Source organism: Alligator mississippiensis, chromosome 4 (assembly GCF_030867095.1).
Source record: "Alligator mississippiensis isolate rAllMis1 chromosome 4, rAllMis1, whole genome shotgun sequence".
In the NCBI taxonomy this organism is placed as follows: Eukaryota; Metazoa; Chordata; order Crocodylia; family Alligatoridae; genus Alligator; species Alligator mississippiensis.
The window spans coordinates 80,263,333-80,285,980 of record NC_081827.1 but is presented as its reverse complement, the minus strand read 5'-3'; the positions used below and the strand labels follow the sequence as shown (position 1 = coordinate 80,285,980).

Sequence of the window (22,648 nt, the reverse complement as noted above, 5' to 3'; positions counted from 1 at the left end):
TAAAAATAAACATAACTTTAGAAAGCAAAATTACTACTCCCTCCTGTAAAGTCATTTTATATGTTTACAGTCACAAAATTCATTTTTGATCAGGAATGTTATTGCTGGCATTACTTTCTTGTCATTTTAACCTTGTTGCTCTATATCCAGGCTAACACCAACTCCTAGCTTCTTCTCAATCCATAGTGTATTTTTTTTAAGCCATTCTTTTTTCCCTCTGTTGTCATGGCTAAACAATTTTCCACACCTGGTTAATTCCTCTAATATGTTTTCTGTCTTACAGCTATCCAGGCCCACTGGCTACCTACTATGATGTTTAAGATTCCCAATTTTGCTTTCATGGCTCAGCAAAACAGAGCACTTATCTACATTTTGGTCTCTTGTTCTGCTCCATCTGGCCACTTTCATTCCCCTCAGTAAGCCAATATTACCACTCACTCCATAACCTTCTCACTTTCACCCATGTACATTCTTATAACTAGCTTCAAACTAGTCCTAGAACTATTTCAGGTCTATCATCCTTTTTCACCCCCAAAACTCACTTCCTCCAGAATTGTTAAACACCTGTGATTGGTTGTTGTTTTCTGTGTATGTTGTAGGTAGAAACATAGGGCACTTACATACATGTAGGGAGCCTGCTCCGATGTGCTGGAAATCCAGCACATTGCAGTAGACTCGATTAATCAAGTCTGCTGGAACACGTAAATTGACATGCTCTGGCAGCCTCATGCATAATCAGCAGTGCAGAGTGACTCTGCAATGAGAAAATGGCAGCAGTACACTTTGAACTAAAACACGTTCAATGTGCTTTAGTTCAAAGCGCTCCACCACCATTTTCTCAGCACAGAGGCACACTGTGCCACTGATACTCATGATGTACAGGCATGTTTACTTAGCATGGCTTGCTAATTAAAAGTACCCGGAGCCACATCAGAACCACATGTAAAAATTTCCATTTTATTTAAAGCTAGCTGTAACTAAGTCACATAGTGTTCTCTCATTGTCCCTCTTTTTAAGTACATGGTACAGAGTATTTACCATACTTACTCAAATATAAGATAAGATTTTTTCCTCCAAACATTATGAGGAAAAAAGGTCTTCATCCTAAAATTGTATACAAGGAAATCATATAACATACATTGTCTCTCATTAAACTGCTGCCAAAAGCAGCATGTGCTCAGTAATTGAAGTCAACAATGAGATCGAATCAATGCATCCAACACTGAGCAAGACTATGAAACACTTGGCCCATATGGGGCACACAGACTGATGGGAACTTATAATAGTAAATTAGTAAAGCTCCTTTGAAAAAAATATATGGTAGTACCCATTGTACTCAGTCCCCCTCTATGCCAATTCTTTTTCAAATCATATTGAGCCACTACATTGCATACATTTCAACTGCTTCACTTCCACAGCTGAACAGCACCTTTCTTTCCCATTTCCACTGATTCCTGTTTCTTCACCAGCCTTAAATATCTGGCAAACATCAGCAAGCAGGGCTCCAAACAGTTCCCCAGAATTCTTCTGTTGCCCCTGTGTCAGCCTGCCACATATGATTAGTGTGGCCCCACTGTTTATGAGGTGGAACCAGAACAGGTTGCCCTGTGCTTCATCTATATATACATTTTGGGAGATCCCAGGACTCATGAGAAGAAAACCTAGTTCCAGTCACGAGTGGGGGGCTAGTTAGCACATGAATCTTTTGGAAGGGTGGTTTCTGGAGTACACACACACTGAGCAGTGCTCAGTGGTGGGGTAACAATGGCTTGAAAAGCTCTCGACTCTGGTGGAGTCCAGCCCAATGAACTGTGTGGTATATCATGAGCTTCTTGACTTTCAACTAATATTATGTGAAGTTTGTACTCAACATAAGTAAATACAAATTGCTGCTTAACAGTGTAATACCTGTTCTAAAATTTGCATCAGTAAAAAAAAAAAAGGTGGGGGGTGAAATGTATCATCTATCAGTGTTTTCAAATTTTTCCCTCACTTCCATGTGCTCAGGGAGAGCAGGGTTTGACAGTCAGGGATACAGAAGGGCTGCAGGGGGAAGAAGCTGGAGGAGCAGAGGACAAGGATGCCACCTTCCACCCTGCAGTTTATTTTCCCTGTTGTAGCAGAGGGACAGGGACAAAAATCAAGAAAAACCTCCAATAATTCGATTCTATGCCTGGAAAATTAGATAGGAATTTTTCCCTTACAGGTGAGAAAGAAAAACAGACAAGATAGAGATAAAGAACTAACCTGAGCATGTGTGCTGCATTGAAAACAACATCAAACTCTGTGTTATCCAGCTCAGCTGCTTTCTTTGCCATCTCAGCTGCTTCTATCAAGCGGGACTCTTCTAGGAGAAACTGACCTATAATGAAGTATGCATATGTGAGCAAGAGAAGCAGAAAGTACTTTGGCAAATCAACAACACAGACCCAAAAGAAAATATATATTCTAAGCAAATATAAAACTATATCAAGGGAATTTTTGCTTGCTTTCAAATAAAACAGAATAAGAGATTGAGAGTTACAACTGTAGCCTACTTATCTCTATAAAATTTACAGTATTATTGTTTATCATAAATAATTTGTTTCCATATAGTCAAATGCATATTAATCTCCCTATGCCTAAGTACTATTAAATGTATAATAAAAAGGAGAAATCAAAAACAGGACTAAAAACATTGAGTTCATTCAGTTGTATGTGCCTAAAGTTAGATGCAACAAAACCCAAACCAACGTATACAGGAGGTAAAGCATTCATCTGCAAACATTTCCATGCCAAATTCTTTATTTTGGTATTCAAGTTACTCGTTCTGCTAACTGTTTACATGATACAGTTAAAATAGCGGAGACATGACCTGATTCTTCACACAATCTAATGTAAGCCAGAAGTAAATACTTTGAAGTCAGTGAAAAGAAAGAGGTACAGTTTTTATATTCATTTCCCTTGTTCTCTTCAGTTCCTCCCCTAAACAATACTGTTTCAAAACTCCCATGTACATATTATTTTCTTTTTTGTGAAACTTAACCCTGAATCAACTAAAAACTTCCAAATTGCATGAGCCATTATATGCGCATTCAGGAAAAAGACATGGTTTGTGCTGAAAAATATCAGATAATTCTGAAAATTTCAACTAAAAACAAAACACATGGGAGGAAAAGAACCATAATGAATATATTTGTTGGGAATAAAGATAATATATTTGAGGGGAGTTTCTAGTCCTGGTAAACTATTTACATCCTGCGGATGACAAAACTGAAAACAAGGAATAGCAGTGCAGCTTTAAGGACCTAAACAAGTGTTCATGCTTTGTTGGCTGCAGTCTTTCACACTGAAATAGGCATTAAAATAGTAATGCAGGTACCCACTATGGGTGTTTAAGCAGGCACAGTATTCTCTGACATACTGTATAAGTAAAATGTCAGAAACCAAAATTAGTCAGAAACCATACTGCCAATCTCTTCTCTTTTTTGCATGGAGAAAAAAAAACTTTTAGAAATCTGCTTCTTCCCCACCCACCTTCAAAATTATATATACCTAGATATAGAAAAAGAAAAAAAAATGAAACATAGCTTTTTTGCTCATATACATCAAGCGAACATGGATTACTATGCATTAAACCCCCAAAACAGGGTCAAAGGTCCACTTGTCTACAAAACTGACTAGTGTGGTTAAGATACTGAATTTCTTTATGAATGCTGAGAAAACTCAAGAGCAAGCAATTAAATAGAGAAGGTATAAAGAGCTGGACATAGAATGATGTAATCAGATGGTAAAATAGTTATATCACTGAAAGGAGGCAAAGATTTTTTGTGATATCTTTTTTGTACCAGCAGCGCAGGTGAGAGGGCTGTTGTCCAAAAGCTGTTGTCAACACCTCTCCCAACTGTAACACCCATCCAAAGAAAGATATCACAAAAAACCTTCTCTTGACATTTCCTGGACTATCACAGCTACCGCAACACCCCAACCCTACTTAAATAACTGAACAGATTTCTTTTCATTCTAGAATTCTATCCATCATACTTCAGATAACCTGGACATCTCTGAGGACCTGGGTTTTGACCAAGGCCATGAACAGATATGCATTTGTAGAGCTACCACATACTAAGGAGGGGTATATAACTGCACAGCACCCTGGCTAGGGATTGACAGAGCCACACTCTTCAGTCAGGGGGTGATAGTGGACTACTGATTTGATCTTCACTTGATCCCCTACTCCCTTGAAAGAAAGGTTGCCTCAAACTGATGCCACTACTTGCATTAGCTGGAGGCAGCCATGGCAGAAAGCCATCCCTCCAGTTACTTGAAAGGCTGGTGGAGATGAGAATAACTTGCTCCAATAACTTACACGTAGACTGAAAGCTATTTTTGACAGCTGCTACCTCCTCTTTTCTCCCAGTCCCAGTATTGGAAAAAAGGCGGTCGAAGACAGTTCTCCCTCCCCGCGGTGGCAGCTGCAGTTAGTGCATCAGTAAGATGCTAGGCAGACAAGGTTCCTTGGGTGAATCTGATACCTTTTATTAGACCAACCCAAATAGTTGGAATATAATTATTCTATCTTATGTCCTTAGACCAACACGGCTACAACCTACACCTCAGTAAGATGCTGGTGTTCTGGGAGTAGTGGCAAGAACTGCAGGGTACCAGCAGAGCTCTTTCACAGCTTGCCAGGAGGCATCAGCTCTCCTTGCCCCCCTCCCCTGACTTAGAGGGGGCTAGGGCGAGTTGAGGGATGCTGCAGGGCTGACAGTCCTCCTGTAGTACTACATCTAACTACACAGATGTTCCATGTGGCACTAAAAAAATGCCCCACTTAAGTTCTTCTTCAAAGCAGAAATGTTTTGGTGGAAGATGTGTCATTTCTGTAATGTTGCAGACAGTGTACAGGTCTATACACTTGCTTTTGGTAGTGCTACAAATGTAACATCTGCCCACAGCCTAAATGTTATATCTGAGAGGCAAGCTGAATTTTCTTGGTAGACTACCCAGTTTCAGTTTGCAATAAATTATATTTTGTACCTTAAATAGAAAGGTAATGTAAATTAAAATAAAGATGTGCAGCTGCTTCCCTCTAACTACTACTCTTTCAAAATGAGAGGTGGTACAGATGGAAAATAGGAAATTTACATTCTTCTCCATCATAGGCCTTCCTAGGAATGCCAGAACAACAATTTCTTCACTACATACCATATCCCAACTGAGCCATATCTTAACAACACATATGAAAACATGCAAGCTAGCTGTATTTAGTAGATGAGTTTGTTAATATTACATTTGTGATATACTTCTCAATAGTATTAAAGTTTACGCACATCTGGCAAAAATTCACAGCAAAAATGTCTCTCTTTCGGCCATATTAGCACCCAAAGTATAAAAGATCTTTTTGTTGATACAGGCCAGGTCCCTAAGGAGACTGAAGTCTGATAGAGTTGGTTTATAGACTAAGGAGTGAGGGAAGAAACAATATTTGATTTCATTATCTAGATTCTTTCTTCATATTTTATATTCCATTTATAAGTTATAATATGTATGTTTTATACACAAGTCTGTTTAGGATGCAATTTATTGAGGATATTTTGGACACAACTGCATAGTAACTTTTCCATACCATTCAAATGATGCTTCACTTACATGCTATATATATGTTCTGTTGTATATTACTTGGAGGTCAAGTCAGACCTACTCAGGTATTCCATTTTCTGAACCTATAACACATTAATTTTCATTTTTATAAAGGCATAATTAGCACTATTTATTGATCTCATGAAATATATTTCTTTTGCTTTACACTTATAAAAAATATCTTGCTATAAAACACGAGTATATGCGTCTTTTGATGAACTGTTAATTTATCTTTTGCTATAATAATACTAAGAAATTGGCATCCTTCTGCGTCCAACAGTATTTTTTTTTTTTTTAATCGACATGGCTGTTTTTCTTGTTTCTCAAGAAACTGTAGCAAGCCATCATCAGGAGATTGTACCTATATAAAACAATACCAACAACTGTGGAAAAGCAGCCATCTCTTAGCAGCAAAAACCCATTTAATTGAGTTGAGATTAAGACATATGAATAATCTAAAGGAATAATATTTTACAACCATACTATAGTTCTACAATAATCAAACAACAAAGAAACAGCAGAACACCAGAAAAATGAGTTAAAATAGTTTCTCTCAAAGGGGTGGTGTGGAGAAGGAAAACCCCCACAACTCTGGAAACTGCCTACATGTACGCTTACTTTGTAAAATGTATTGCTTTTGGATTAAGGGTTTTGCAACAGATTTTAAAGGTCTGAAATCTTAAGTCTGAAATCTAAGTCTATACCTGCATCTTAATTTTGGGGGGAAGCACTTTCACTTTAAGGCACAGTAACTTTGCCTTCCATCTCCCATCTCTCCTTTTTCATGTAATTGTATACAAAGAGGATGTAGACTTTCTCTAGTCTCTGATTACTTTTAATTTGAGAAGCCACCATATCTTCACATCTTTCAAAATTTCAGAAATGCATATCACAGTATTGTTTCTATAATGATTTAGAAGATGTACGTATAGCCACGTTTCAATTTTTTCTGATTGATAGAACATAGAAAGATAATGAAAGAAGGAGCAAGTATTCCCAGGGTGGCAAGTGCCTAATCAGTAATTCGGATAGTTTGCATTTTTTGTTCATTATTTGTGAATTTAAAAGGATTAGAATATGCACAACCACTGCATGAGGTAATTTAGTCAATGGCTTTGTGACCAGTTGAAGTCAATAAAACTGCTGACAAGATCAAAATTAAGCAAATTTATGTTTGCAGAATCGGGACCTAAACAGCAATAAACCCATAATCTAGTTCTGGTTTAACACATATTCTATTGTCAAACTGAGTGTTCCTGGAACAGGGGACCCTAGCCCTGTTATGGAGAGAAAAGGGCCAAGGAAGGAAAGGCAGTGGGGCCTCTTTAAAGCCCTGAACCTTTATACTTTAGAGAAGAGGATGATTAGAGTAAGGAGGGACCCAGCCAGCATGAATGGGGCAGAGAAAACTTCAGCTGTCAAAGGAAGCCCCAGCTGGGCAGAAGGGGTGAGCAGCTTGCAGTATAGAGGGGGAACAGGGATGCAGAGAAGTGATAAGGCCAAGCCTTAGGCTGGGGGCTCACACTTGCAAAGTTTAGCCTGGGCTGAGCAGGACCAGCAGAGGGAAGAGAACAAGAGATTGAGCACATCTGTATGCAGGGAGCAGGAAGCCAAGTCATCTGACCAAGTGGGCATGGCTGACTGAGATATAAACTCTCCCCAGGTCAGAGGAAGGGGACTGGCCACAGTGGCAGAGGAAAACAGAGTCCCACAAGGAGGCAAGGGTGAAAACCCCTCTGGCCAGGAGAAAAAAAAATTGGAGGGCAGTTTTATGTTCACCCTGGAAAAGCCCCTAGAAGAAGGCCTGAGTATGCCTAAACATACTAAAAACCATTTGTGGTGACACCAGAGAGGCCTGAGAAAGTGGGGTGCCCCCAGGACCATGGACTTTTTGAGAGCCCAGTAAGGGCCTGCCTGCTGCTCTTTTTTCTTTTTTTGTTTGTTTTTTCCTGTTTGGGAATACCAGGTGGATCAGAGTGGCTATGCAGGGAGGCAAGGAGGCCACAGAACAGTGTACCCAGTGCATGGAGATTTTCCCTATGTTTTTTTCCAGATTTATCTTGATGGTTTTGGTGGGGGTAGGAGAAAGGGGCAAGAGACCTGGGATGGGTCCAGAATCCAGACTGATCAGAACCTGGAGAGGAGGAGGACTAGGACAGACCGGAGCCCTCCAGGGCTGGGCATCCACCCACCGGCAAAAGGGGTAGAGGGCGGTAGAAAGAGAGATGTCAAGCCCTGCACAGCCCTGTCAAAACTTGGGGTTCAGGACAAGATAGGGTAGGAGTGGACAATTATTTGGGCCCAAGGGAGTTTTGATGAGCTGTTGCAGGCCAAGTCAGCATCTCCACTCTCCTCCCTGACAACAGCTCACCAAAACTCCCTATGGGGTTGTAGATGGGTGGGGAGCAGTGTTCAGAAGCAGGGGTGGGAGTGAGGCTGGGATCACATGGCCAGGCCATGGGGCAATGACAGCTCAAGGGTGTGTGGCACATTGGTGTGGGGGGGCAGCATGTGCATACATGTGAGTGTGGGAGGGAGGCTGCCTGAGCGCTAGGTCCCAGGAGTCTGCTGTGGGTGAGGGGCAGGGGTGGGGGGCAAGTGCAGTAGAGCTTGATTGGGCAGTGCAGTCTGTGCTTCCCCCATGGAGCTCTGCATGGAGTTAAGCCCTGCCTGCCTGTGTTGGGGCAACCTATGCTGTGCTGGCACATGACCCAGGTCCAGCTGGCTGTTGTTCCGCTCCCCCTTCCTCCAGTGGTGATTCCTGCTCCTGTCCCTAACATGCTGCGCCCCTCTGGGTGGGCAGTAGGGATGTGCGAAGCAGGCCCTATTTGATTCGGATTCAGCCTGAATCAGCGACAGTGATTCGACTCGTTGATTTGGATCATGGTCTCTGACTCAATTCGGCCGAATCCGAATCTGAAGATTCAATGTTGATTCAGAGAATCAGTGATCTGGACATGGACACAGCTGTAAAAGTTTTTTCTACATTCCTTAAGGTACCAGAGCAGCGTGTGAACACTGTGATGCTGGGGCACATGGAGCATCCCACAGCAGTGTTGGGGGCAGGGGCCCTCCACATGCTCAGTGGCAAACTCAGAAGTGGACCAGAAGTACTTCCGGTCCACTTCCAGATGTGCTGGGGAGCATGCTGGGCCCCTCCCCACACCTCCCTGGCTCAGCAATCACCCAACAAGGTTCCCTGGTGTCCCCCCAGACCCAGGAGGCACCAGTAACTGAGCTGGACGGGGGCGGGGAGCCAGAGAGGGGCGGGAAGCCACCTGTGTGCTCCCCAGTGAACCCGAAAGTGGACTGGAAGTACTTCTGTTCCACTTCTGGGTCTGTTGCTGAGCACGCTGGGGAGCCCCCAGTGCTTCTGTGAGACACTTTATGTGCTCCAGTATCACAGCACTCATGAGCTACCTTCTACCTAGAGCAGGGGTGGGCAAAATGCGGCCCCGGGGGCCGGATGCAGACCACCAGGCCATTCTATCTGGCCCACGGGGCCCCTAAAAAATTTAGAAAATTAATATTTATATGTCCCTGGCTGCCTATCCGGTGGCCCTTGATGGCTTGCCAAAACTCAGTAAGCGGCCCTCTGCCCAAAATAATTGCCTGCCCCTGACCTAGAGGTATGTAGAAAAAACATTTAAAGCTGTCTTTATGTCCCAATCTCTGAATCTTTCCTAATCTGTCAGGGTTCCGATTTGATTTGGAGAAATCAAAGGGTCCTCTGATTCTATTTGGATTTGGAGATTTGGCTACCGAATCGGGTTGAATCCCTGCCAAATCAAATCAGGGACCAAAGCTTCGCACAGCCCTAGTGGGCAGGCAGCTTCATCTGGGTGGCTCCTGTCACAGCACAGTGGACTTTGGCTCCAGTTCCTGGGAAGGAAGGTAGCCAAGAGCTGAAGCCTGAGTCCCGCATGCTGGTGCAGGAGCTGTGTAGCTAAAACTGCCCACCTGCCCAGAGTGGCAGAGCATGGCAGGGGCAAGATCAGGACCAGCTTCCAGCTGTTCAGTGCGGCTGTAGCAGGGTGCTGTTCTGCTCCCCTGCCTCTGGTCTTGCTCCTGCCCCTGCTGTGTTATGCTGTTCCCAACAGGCAGGAAGGCAGCTTCAGCCGGGAAGCTCCTGCTCTAGCACACAGGGCTCCAATGAAAGGCAGCTGGGAGCTGGAGCCCCATTGTGCGGGCAGGAGCCACCCAGCAGAAGCTTCTCACTCAGAGTAGCATAGCACAACACAGCAGAGGCAAGATCAGGAGAAGGAACTACTCCTGGAGGTGAGGGGATTGGAGCAGCACCTGGCTGCAGCCGCATCAGGAACAGCCCCATGAAGCTGAGTGCGCCAGCCAGGGCTGAGCCATAGGTGCTGGTAGGAGCCTGGCATGGGCTGTTCCAACATGAGCAGGTAGGGCTTTGCCCCATGCAGAGCACCACAGAGGGAGCCACAGGCTGGCTCCAGTCACCTGGCAGGCTGGACCTGGTCCACTGGCTGTATTTTGCCCACCCTGGGATAGGGAAACAAGGCACCTACGGACTAGGTTTAGGTTGCTTAAACATTTCATTTAACACCAAGACATGGCAGGTGAGAGAGACATGGGGCTAGATTAGAGGATCAGAGTAGGTAGCCAGATACTGCTCCATCACAAAGGGGGCACCCAGTAGCCTCTGGAGAAGCACCCTATTATATTTCCCAGGAACATATGGACAAAAATGGCTTCTCATAAACCTGGCATTTTACTACACACCATGGTTTGGTGGGTCATCAGCACAGTGCCACCATTTCAAAGAAGAGGGAAAATAATTCCTTCAGAAATAAAAGTATTTTAAGAGAACCACTACTCATTTGTGATAGCATTATTAATAGTAGTAGTAGACAAACATTGATCCTTCTGGATCATAGTGTATGCACGAGAGGTCATCCAGACCTTTGACATAAGCCTAGGCAAGAGCATGGAGGACTGGAGGCTGCCTAGAATCCAAAAGGCTAGACTAAGTCCAGACATTTGGTGCCTCTAGGGCTGTACTTATGTGTGTGTCCAGGAATGGAACCCAGGTCTCCTGCATGGCACACAAGAATTCAACCACTGACCCACAACAGCAGGGCATGAACAGCATTACATTTAATGTAAAAGCAGCATTTTCTCTGAAACAGAGGCCTCTATGATACCTCAGAAGGCAAGTGGAGAAATCAATTGCATGCAAAATCTATTAAAACTATGGAAGCCTTTAGGATCCTGGTCCTAACATGGAACATCTGTACTACAATAGGGCTTAAATTGCATTTTACACACCAACCACAGATATATGGGAAACTTTCTTTGGTAAAAGTAAAGAAACCATTTTCTGAATTTAAAGTTTTTCTTCTTTTTAAACAAAACAAGAACAGAGATAATCACCAGAGTTAGTCAGAGGGGAGGAAGACACAAAATACAGAGGCTTACCCAGTGCATGGGAATGGAGCAGCAACATTTTGTTTTATTCTGTTATATCCACTCCTCAGATGCTAGAAAGAGTAGGGAGAGCAGAACAGTGGACACTGGTGCAAGCTAGAGCAGGATGAAAGTTACCTTAACTTATAAGTGCCATTTTCCCCCAGGGAACCCTTCGGGCAACTTGATTTCAGCCAAGCATTTTTAGCCATACTCATCCTACCATGGAGCAGGCCTATCAAACTTTTGAAGGACTGGGGGGCTGCAGGTGCCCTGCCACTCACCTCATAGGCCACATATCCCCCTCCCCTGGGCCACATACTGCATGGGCCATGCAAGGTACCTCATGGGCTCCCCCACACCAGCCATCTCATGCTGCATCATTGCCCCAGGTCCCCCCTGAGCATCCTATCTGTGGTAATGCTTGGTCCCATAGGCTATGCCATGCTGCCCCTCACCAACCCCAGAAGCAGGAGCAGACAGGAGAAGGAGAAGGAGAAGGAGAAGGGAGAGGGAGCCCAGGACTCTGGAAGCAAGAACAGTAGCAGCAGCAGAAGCAGCAAGGAGGCCAGAGGTGTTATTTAAGCCCTCAGGGGCCACCAGTTGGACAGCCCTGCTATAGCAGCAGGCTTAGTGGACAGTGGCAACACCACAAGATCAAAATAACATATGACAGAATCTTGTTACCTATGGAATCCTCAGGATTTCTAAGCAGGAGACAACAGCACAAGTAGCATAGCATTTGCCTTGCAAGGCAGAGGTCAGCTATCCAAAACCTGTCTTTTCCAGGTGACCTCTTATTAGACAAACATTTGTCAGGTCATCTTAGATGTGAATGATCCTAGCTCGACCAGGGAATGGACTAGTTCACATTTTGAGGTCTCTTTCTATGATTCTATGATGTTTGGATCCAAAAGTTGCCTTCTTTGGAAATATCTTGGTAGAGAATACCTAGTCAAACGTTTATAATCTAGCAAAATCAATTTTAATTTAGTGAAATGCAACCAGGAACTAAGAACATACCTATAATATGGATAACACTGCCCATATTAACATTGGAAAGGACTTTGGGGTCATAATCAATAACCACCTCCAAATGAGCTCTCAGTTCAAATCTGTGACAAGAAGAGCAAGTGTGATCCTCAAGTATAGGAAAGGGAAAATACCAAGTAATAGCAGGGGAGTAATCTTGCCTCCGTACATGCTAACGATAAAACCACTACTAAAATACAGTGGCCAGTTTTGGTGTTTATACTTGAAGAAGGATTTGTAAATACCAGAGAGCTTTCAAAGAGAACCATAAAAATGATCCAGAGGCTGCAAAACCAGCCTTAAGGCTAGGGATAGAAGTTGCACATAAGCCAGTTTAAGTGATCAGAAACTGGTTTAAGTCTGTAACAGAAGTTCAGTGCACATAAATCAGTTTCAAAATGTCTAAAACTGGTTTAAGATAAACCTAGCTGAATGTACTATCAGACTTAACTGACTTGGGTCAAACCAGTTTATGAAACTTCTGTCCCAGACCCCTTCCTGGTTTAAGTTAAATCAGAGTCCCCCAGCATCCCAGCATGCTTTCCAGCACTGGGGTGTGCTGTGCTATCTGTTCCAGCAGAGAATGGCTGGGGGGAAGGAAGGGACTGCCTGCCTCTCCCAGGCAAACCCCAGCTGGGGTCTGCAGTAGTTAAACCTCCCTCCCCAGTTAAACCCCACTTCCCCTGTGTACAGAGCTGCCATGCCCCACTAAACTTACTGAAAGTTACTGCTGGCTGCAACTGTGGGCTCCAAATCCCAGAGATACCTGGAAGCAGGAACAGGAAGTGATAAGCAACCCTGCAGAGTCCTGCTTCTGTGATTGTGGACTTCAAATCCTACAGACCTCGAGGGCAGCAGGAAGAGGAAGTGAACACATTGAGAATGTATCAGAGAGCCATGCTCTAGTGCCTCCTGGCTTCTGGCCTGAGCCACTGCAGGCATGTTGCTGCATTTCCCGAATCAAAGGTGAGTGTGTGTCCAGTTGTTTCTCAGTTTAATCTCTGCAGTTTATACTAACCTCCAAAGACTAAATCTATTCACTGTCAGGCTTTTTGACTGTCTGTACTTAGCCTAAGAGTGACATCTAAGAAATTCAATCTAGCTTCTCAATAAAAAGTTGAGAGGTAACTTGATTGCTGTATTTATACCTGGAAAAGATATCTGATAGCAGTGAGAGTGGGGGAAACACAGGTTCAACCTTGCTGACAGAGGTATGATAAGATGCAATGGTTGAACATTTAAGTTGGAAAACTGAACCTTGAAATATGATGTAGTTTCCCATCCATTAGGAGAATTAAGCTTCCTTATAGTTTAATTGGGTGTGTGGTAGGTATATCATCACTTAAGTCTTTACAAGCTTTCTAAAGGTTTCAATCCAGTTTCTAGTAAAATTCTACTGAAGGTTCAGAATGAATAGCTGTTGCCATTTTTGGTCCTGGAATCTGTGAATGGAGGAGTTTCCCTTTCCTCAGTATATCCATGTAGAGGTTGTGGTGATTCCCACACCCTGTTCCCCTCCCTAGCCCCTTCCCTTCCCCCTACCCCCCCGAAAAGCACAGCGGCCGCAGTTGGAAATGAGACAATAGACAAGACGGAAAAATTCTTTCAGAGAATAAGAGATAAATCCGGTTCAAACCAATCACCAGATTTGGACTTGGGAAGGAATTGTCCTCAGGTTTAGATTAAGAATCTGAGATCTTGATTATCTTTCACTTTCCTCTTTAGTCATGATCATCTACTGTGGTCATCACAGCAAATCTGAGTCAATCAGTTGCCTAACAGAGCAGTTCTTTGGCCATTAGTCAGATCCTGATCTTCTCCAGTTCTCTGCCTGAGACGTACAGTTTGATCTTCCAGTGGTTGAAATACTTTAGTGTAACTAAAGGACTTGAATTTAACATAGGATTATATGGGGAAATTTAAGATAATATGAGATAGAGGAGGTTAGACTAGAAGATCTAATGCAAGGAATCAGAGGAGGCAGTATCTTGTCCCTTTGCTACTCATGGATTTCTTTACACAAGGGAATCTTCATGAGGCCGGTTAAGGTGACCCACATAAATAGTTCCACTGATTTCATTTCGCCCACTCATGTCCTTATAGATTTGAAGACTGGATTCCTGCCTATTGCCTAGTGAAGTCTTTGAAGACCAGCTTTATCAATTGGTCACAAATTCTTTGCCGCAAACTGAATTTGAAATCTGGTCCATAATCTGAAATGTCATGACAAATGAAACTGACTTAGAGATGCTTATGTTTATTGCTCTATTAAAATTGTTAAATCTTGCCCTCCACCAAAGTTAACTTAAAAAAAAATCACAATTATTTCAATGTACTACCAAAGCACAAGTAAAAAAATGCATTAACTTCAGAATAACGCAAGCAAGAACTCCATTCACTCCAATTCCCTGTAAAGGCAACCCTGTGACTACCTATTGTAATAAATAAACCTTCCCTTTTGCTTAAGCCTAAATTATCTCCCAGTAAGCTAAATAACAAGTGTTCAGAAAAGCCTTACATTAAAATTAAATTACTAAGCAGTAAGAGTTGGGATACTCTGTTCAAAAAAAGGTCTGTAATACACTTTAGAGCCAAGTTCTCAAAAGGAGGCCAAGTACAAACAAAAATGCTTGTGAAAGGCATGAGGAAAAGTCTTTCAACTGCCACACACACATCTTCTGAATAGAAGAACTAGGTCTTTTTTCTGATGGACTGAGCCTTAAATATAACTTTCAGGACTCACTTTTCAAGTTGATGACAAAATCAATATCTGTACAGCCATGATGGAATTTTGAAGTTTGTGAAAAATGAGAGATGCTTAGTCCTCCTGAAAAACCAGGGAAATGCTAATCACATGATTAAATGGGTATAACTCAGTTGTGATATACCGCACTGAGAGCAAACAAGAAATTGGAATAATTTTAAAGGAGATATATTCTGCACTACTTGTTTAAAACCTGCTTAATAAACATCAGGCAGGTAGAGAAGGGTAATTTCTAGGAGAAGCAAACTAGGGTGGGTAGAATGTTGTCAGGAATTTGGATTGGTTTGGGAGTTATGACGCAAGGTCTCAACCTTGAGGGAAGTCTAGATCCAGTAGATCCTAATCTAGGAACAAATTGCACAGGTATAAATATATTACCATCATTTTCTTCTTAAAGATTACTGCCAACTAGACATGATTTTGAGACATTGCCAAGTCACAAATACTCTCACCAACTATGCAAGTTAGAATAGCCCCCTTTTTTTCCTCGAATCAGGATCAACTTTTAGAAAAAACAGATTTCTAAAGACTCTTAATCCATAAAACATTTTCCTTTTTTCAGGCATGTATACTTAAGTGTTTCTACAGAACTGTGCCCCTTCAATGCACAGGCCTTTCTCTGTGGGTGAAACTGTAGATCCGATGAGAAGTCCTTTAATAACTTCTGATTGCCATTTAAGATCTCCTGGCTTTTCAGCAGTTGAAAATCATCTGTTAACCAGCTGCAGTAAAACGTTCTATATGTTGTCTGTAGTCACAGAGACTTTTCACGAGTCCAACAGTAACGTTGCAGATTGGTTCTGATGTTACTTTTGATCCCCATCAGACCCAACTTCCATAGACGTGGTGAAATCTGCTTTTTCAGTCCAATTTAGATAGAGGCTATGAGAACTCTAGTTGTCTCTTTGGAATAAAGTAGTAGATTTTAGGTCATTTAAACTAACACCAATTTATTCCTGTCTCTTGGAGGTGCAAAAGCAGGTGCTGGGATTCTATCAAAGGACTTGATGAACTAATAACCCAGCTAGAAGAAAGCATGTACTCTTCTGTCCCTAAAATTATCATAAATTTTGATGAGACACAAACATGACGACACCAGTGCAACTCTCTGAATTGGTAGCTCTGTTATTCCATCAAAAAAATGCATAATTGGTTAGAATATCCATACATGTAGTCAATTTGCCATGTCCCGACCACATAGTTAATCACTATCCTCTAGAATGGATATGGTTGTTTAGAGATGTTCCATCTTAACTTTAGTTTCACCAGATAGAAGTTAATGTCTTTGATATTCAGGAAAGACTAACAATATTTTGAAATTAAAGTGTCTTTGTTTTGGCCAAAGGCATGGATTAAATATTGTTCTTTCATAATAAATTGATTCTTTGAAACATATGATTCATGGTAGGGTGGTATTTCAAGTTCCCACAGGTCTAGGCTAGTGTCCCCGGTAGTCTATAAATTAAAATGAACTTCCCTTAGCTGTCTGGTGCATAAAAGGAGGGAAAAATCAAAGCCTCCAAGGATGGGGACTCCCTGAAAAATATTCTGGGACTGGCATGTACATACATCATCCTTCTTTCTAATCAGGGTTTACTTAGAAGCTGAATGTTATGCTGTTTTTCTGCCATTGTTTAAATTATAGGTGTACAGCTATCCTGGGATAACTGTACAGATGCACTTTGCAGTATTCTAGGATAAACTGTTAATATGTCTTATTTAGAAAACTTTATTTTAGGATTTATTCCAGGAAAATAACCATGGATGTCTGTACAGCTGCATTTTCTACCAAGATAAAATGGTTTATTCCAGGAAAAATGGACTGTTTATTGCAGCCTTAGGCATCAAAATGACCTTTTATATCATTGGTGTCCAGACTGCACCTCTATTCAACCTTCTCAAAATAATAATTTTCTCCTCCAGCAGCAACATAACACTAAATTAACCTAGAAGTATTATGCTTCAAACTGTGGAATCAATTAACAAATCTAGTTGCATTATGTCCACAGTTTGTAGCAGTTATAACAATTCTATAACATTAATGTATTGTCTGCTGAAGCTAAGTAATTTTGGCACATTCACAGTATTTGAAGTTCCAGTAGAAAGCCAAGTTGTGATTAAACTTTGTTTGAAGTAATATAGCATGTATATTTTCATGCATCCAAAGAATGTGGTGGAAGCAAAACAAGAGACCCCCATCTTGTTGACCTCTGAACCATGGGTAATTGGTACAAACACAACCAAATGTGGAGGCACCATCAGTGTTAATCATCTGCTGTAAACATTCAAGAGCAGAAAAGGAGATTTCACAGGTGCTATCTTATGGACGAAGGAGTGGAGCTCTTGTGGTAGCAGTGAATGAAAAGTTCTTGTCCGAGTTTTTGTCAAACACTTCTCTAATTGTGCATCAATGTTTTTGTCACAGATAGAAAGCAAGTTGGCAATGTCACTTGCTTTGGGTTCACAAATTCACTGGCTCTGAGCAAATTCTGCAAAAAGCACCATCTTAAAATGCAGATATCCAATGGGACATCTTCCATTTGCTTGAATATTTTACTTTCAAAGCCTACCAAATCAGTTTTGTGCTGAAGATACTGGAAAGGACAAAGAAACCCAACTGAGCTGACACCAGGATGCCATGAACAGAAACTTTCAACCTTTCCCTAAGGCATGGATTTGATAGTGATCGCCTATAATAACATATTTACCCAAATCCAGGTCAACTGTGGATTTAACATGACCCTACAATAATTAGATTCTATGCATAGAAAATGTATACATTTATGATATTTCCATGCATGGAATCTAATTATTGGAGGGTTGTCTTAAATTCCACCCCCCTCCCCGCAGTGTGGAAAGCAGTGAGGAGAGTGTGGTGAAGTAGTGTAGTTGGGGGGGGGGGGTGTCAGGCAGTGGGGTAGGCATATGGTGGTGGGGGTGCTGCCTGTCCCAAACACTGTCCATCCCCTCCACCCCACCTTCCTCCACTCCAGCACCCTCTCCCTTCCACAATGCTTACCCTTGCTCCAGAGCTATAGCCCAGGACATGGAGTATGGCCCTAGCTGGCTGGTAGCAACAGTGGTGGCAGCTCTGGTCAGGCCTCAGAGTCAGGGTCAGACTCCTATGATACTGCCACTGCTATGAGCTGGACTTATATACCACCACAACTGTTACTGGCTGGGCTGGGGGCATGCCACAGGCTGGAGTGTGGATGAAGCCTCAAATGCTAAAGCAAGGTTAAGTGGGCAGAGGAGAGCAGGAGACAGAGGGCCTGATGCTGCCTGCCCCCCACCCCCACCCCTCATATAGTATTCCTAGACACGGCTAGGCTTTTCCCTTCCCCCCTGCTAAATGGGGTAGCAGCACTGTTACCTACTGCTATCAGCCAGCTAGTTCACTGTGAAGGAAGTAGAAAATATTACGTATATTCAGAATGCCAGAAAGAGTAGATTTAAGGATAAACTCTTGAAGAAACAGCAGAAAAATACTTTCAAATTGCACAGCCTTTGGGGTCATACATCTAGCCAGTTTGGAAAGATTCTATTTCATCCCAGAAAAAATGATCACCCTAAAAGGGATTTTATGATAAGCACACATTGTAATGGAAAGTAAATATGCTGTTTTATGTTGTGCAATTTCAGTATCCTTATGAGCAGAAAGAAGGTCTTGACAGTTTATGAAGACACATGGCATTTCTTTGTACATTAATTATATCACAGCTTTACTTAAATGCTGAATCACCTTCACAGCTGCCAAGTTGTTTGCAAACAAGACTTAACATTGGGATATTCTTTCACTTAGTCTGTTTGGTTTCAGTTTCAATACAAAGAGAGATGTATTCTCATATTATATCAGAGAGGCTAAAGCTTTTCTTAAATCAAGTTACTGAAGGCAGTTCAGGGAGCAGAGAGGTTGGAAGCTTAATGTGATCTTTATACTATCAATTACATCTATCAAAATATTTAACGTTTAGGAACTCAGCAATCCCATCTTCCTTGAACTATATTTCTTTGTGTTATAGTAGTAGCTGGAGGCTACACTCAGAAATTGGGACTCCTTTGTGAGACACACTGCATACGCAAGAACATATTCTGAGAGTACTCATTATCTGAATACTAGATAAGCACATTCTGCATTTTCCCCCCACATATCACCATACATTTGTGTAATGTCTGCCATTTTAAGTCTTTGTGGAGATTTCATTTTGAAATTCTGAGAACTTCTTTCCCTGGTTGAGAAGTTCACAGGTGTGGAACAGGAATGTTGGGAGAGTCGTATGCTAATCAGCATAGTGCATCTGTCTGGCTCTAAGCTCATGTCAATGGGGAATTCAGTTACCAAATATGTATTGTTATGAAACATCTGGTGTTCCCAGTGGAACAGATCCATGTTCTTTGTTCTGTTGCTCACTCAGGATAGTCTATGTTTAGTTGATCTGACATTCAGAAACAAACAATCCAGTGGAATTATGAAATGTGCAGTCAACTTTTAGGCTTTTGACCAGAAAACCAGTCATTTTTCTTAAGGTTTGGTGATATCTTCTCTCCAACAAGAGAATTCCCCCAAATACATCAGTTTTTTATTACCACATCACTGGCGATCTTCTTTACGGTCTTCAGTTTTTTCCACCCTCCCCCCAACATTGGGTTTTGATACACTCACAGTTCTCCGAACAACATAATAAAGAAACCAGACAGAATTTTTCTGAAGAAAACCAAAATCTTCTTTGAAAATGATATAGTAGAGAAAGGCTGAAGGTGTGATTTTGTAACTTTTAAGAGGAGTCCACTGCAACTCTAAGATACAACCCTTCTTCCACTAATAAAGCATGTTCAGAAATAAACTTATGTTTGAAAACTTAATAGCCACAATTTTCAACCCTTGCTGCCAAAAGTTGGACACAATCTAAATAAAATGCCATGATTTTTGAGAGGACTCCCAATTCCTAGATATTCAGCATCAGAAAGCCAAGTAATGTCTCATTACTGAAGAACACAAACATGCTTACATAGGTGTAAATAAGGAAACAAGCAGACAACGAACAGTCCTATTTTGGTGCAAGTCGAATACAGCGTAGAATGACCTGGAAGCAGAGAACTGGGTTAAACCCAAAGCAGCGTAAGTTACTGTCATCTGTCTTCAGCTCATCCCAGGATAGCATGAGGATTTGGTCAGAACATAGGCAGCTGGGCCCATGATAGGCCCACTAAGAGTAACTTGGGGGTCAGCACAGCAGGGGTGCAGGTTGCCAGAGCCAAGAGGGGATATTTAAGAGACGTAGTCTGAGGTGTAAGCCAAGGTCAGAAGCCAGGAGTCAAGAGAAATGGTGCCAAGTCCCAAGGAAGATCCAAGATCAGAGTCAAGGAATCCAAACTGAGTTAGGACGCCAGGGAAAGTAGAAAAACAGGGCCAGTACAAAGGTTCAGGGAAGATTCAAGATCAGGGTCAGAGAAAGCCAAAGCTAAGTCAGCCACCAGGAGAACCAGAGAGCAAGGCTTGCCGGAACAGACTGGGGTTGTGTAAAAGTGTGCCTGCAGCCTGAGGCTATAAGTGTGCTTACAGGATGTAAGTGGCATTTACAGCAGCTAACCTAGCTGCAGAGAACTGGGGCAGTCATATTAGGTAGGGATCAGGGGCTAGTATGACTACACAGGTGCTTGGCCCAGCCAGGCATGCCTGATCAATTGTCCTGACAGGTGGTCACTTTCTCAGGGCAAGCAGATTAGTCCCTAGGCCTCCACCACCTAATTGGGATATGCTATAGTAACACTTATATGTTGTTATATCTATGGGTCAAAAAGGGACATAGCCTGATGTCTCATTTGCACTGCCATAAACATTTTTATGGAGGCTTAAATGTTGACCTAATAGATGTTGTTATCCTGTGTTGCAGCATATCAAAGGAAAATGAGTAGCATGATAAAAGGTAGCAGACTCCACTGCTTTACTGCAGAAGACATCTATTATTATTTCCCTCAGTGTCAGGAAAGTAGAACAGCCTAAAGTGATCCTACTCTCCAGCCACCCCAAAGCACCTGCCTGGTTTACTCTTAGAGAGGCACCAGATGGATTCTGGATTGCCTCTTCATAAGCGGGGAGATCACATAGTCTCTTGTCCTGCAAGGATGGCACAAGGGCCAATCTGTGTTTCTCCCAATGAGGTGGATCACCTGTGCTATGACACGATGGCGCAGCTGATCTGCTTCATTTGGCGATATCTATTTCTAGCCTCAATCACCTATGTAGCTGCATATCTGTCCATTTCTAATGTCAGTGTAATTTACATCAGCATGCAAAACTGATATAAATTGCATCAGCATAAATTTCCATTCTGTCCTTATGGTAAGAACAAGTGCATAACATCATGATTTTTATAGCTTGAGAATTTTAGCTACAGTGTTGCTATCATATAACTGCTGCCCTATAATATGTATATATATTTTGAAGTACATGTATAACAAAAAAATCTACACGTGGAACTTCACGTGTACAAGCAAGAAAAAGAATTATGATTTACTTAATGAAGTAAATGTATAATTAATTTAATTAAACTAATGTATTGTTATTATAAAAAGAAAATAGTTAAGTGATTATTCAATGCATTATTCAAAGATAATTAAATTTAAATGAAGGTCTTAATGGTGATTAATACAAACAAATTAATTTGACCATCCTATTGGGTTCTTTTCTCTCCCATTTCAATTAAGTAATTGCAAATATGAGGAAGGTGGGATTTCTATACACATGTATATATTAACACCTCACATCTCTCTCGACTTCTACCATAATCCTGTACAAAGCAGACAACAAGAAGTACTTCCAGAGGCTAAGGTTAGAAATGAGAAATTGAAATCTTAAGTATTAACTAAAGCATAATCTCTATTTAATTTAATTTTAAATTGATAAATTAAGGAGGAAATAGTGAAATAAGGAAAGGTAAGTATTTCTAACATTTATAAGATGTGTAGCTAACTTGTTGGCTTTTATCTTTAATAATTGGAATGTTCCTGGACATATTATGAGTTTCCTACCAGGACTGTGGAATAAGCAAAGAAAAAAAAATACCCCAGAGAATCCTTTCCTAATTTTAGGATAAGTACAGCACCTGCCCAGTTTTGGCAGGTTGCAGGTTTTAGAGACTGCCCGTGTGGTGTGGTATATCTAATCCATACAAAAGCTAGGCCAAGTTCAGCTTGAGTTTGCTTTGATATAAATGTGGAGTAAACACCATTGAAAGCAAAGAGCTATTCTGAATATTTGCTGATATAACTAGTCACACTCACAGCCGTCTATCCCTAGTACTTGCCAAATTCTGACAGTGCATCTGTACAGATGAATCATATCCTTTGCAATAAGGGCCCTCTGTACCTAAAGGGATGGAGGACATTATTTGTCCTTTACAAAGCAAAAAAAAAAAATGCTTTCCTCTCTTTTATTCTGATCAGGTGATATCTTCTGTAGTGTTAAATGGATAACCTAAAATTATGAAACATTACAGTAGAATGTATGATTTTAGCATTTTAAATTTGAGAGGTACCACTGAATTTGTCCTCACTGGTTTCTGTGATCGTAACATTTATGTGCAACTTTGCATGTGCATAGGATATACAAATTTGTTCTCATGAGGACAAATAACTTCACATATTTAGGTATTACCTTAGGAAGGTAGGGTACTCCACTTTGTAATACCACAAAACCAGATCACCATGCAAGAGCAACCAGATTATTGCAGCCATTAAGCATGAGACTCAAAAGCATATGACTGCACATTTCATAGAAACTGCACAGTGATAGAAATA

At 41.6% G+C, this 22,648-nt stretch overlaps 1 protein-coding gene across 3 annotated transcripts in view; it reads right to left on the bottom strand.

The window, feature by feature from the left end:
* The window catches only part of TMTC2 (transmembrane O-mannosyltransferase targeting cadherins 2), a 408,111-nt gene that overhangs the window by 50,551 nt on the left and 334,912 nt on the right, over window positions 1-22,648 (bottom strand). For 2 of the 3 annotated variants that reach the window (XM_019494181.2, XM_019494183.2), the window contains one exon: window positions 2,248-2,362. In XM_019494181.2, coding sequence (XP_019349726.1) covers window positions 2,248-2,362 — 115 coding nt within the window. Of the gene's footprint in view, window positions 1-2,247; window positions 2,363-5,631; window positions 5,706-22,648 lie in introns of those variants that run through there. The other variant, XM_059726136.1, reaches the window with a different exon arrangement.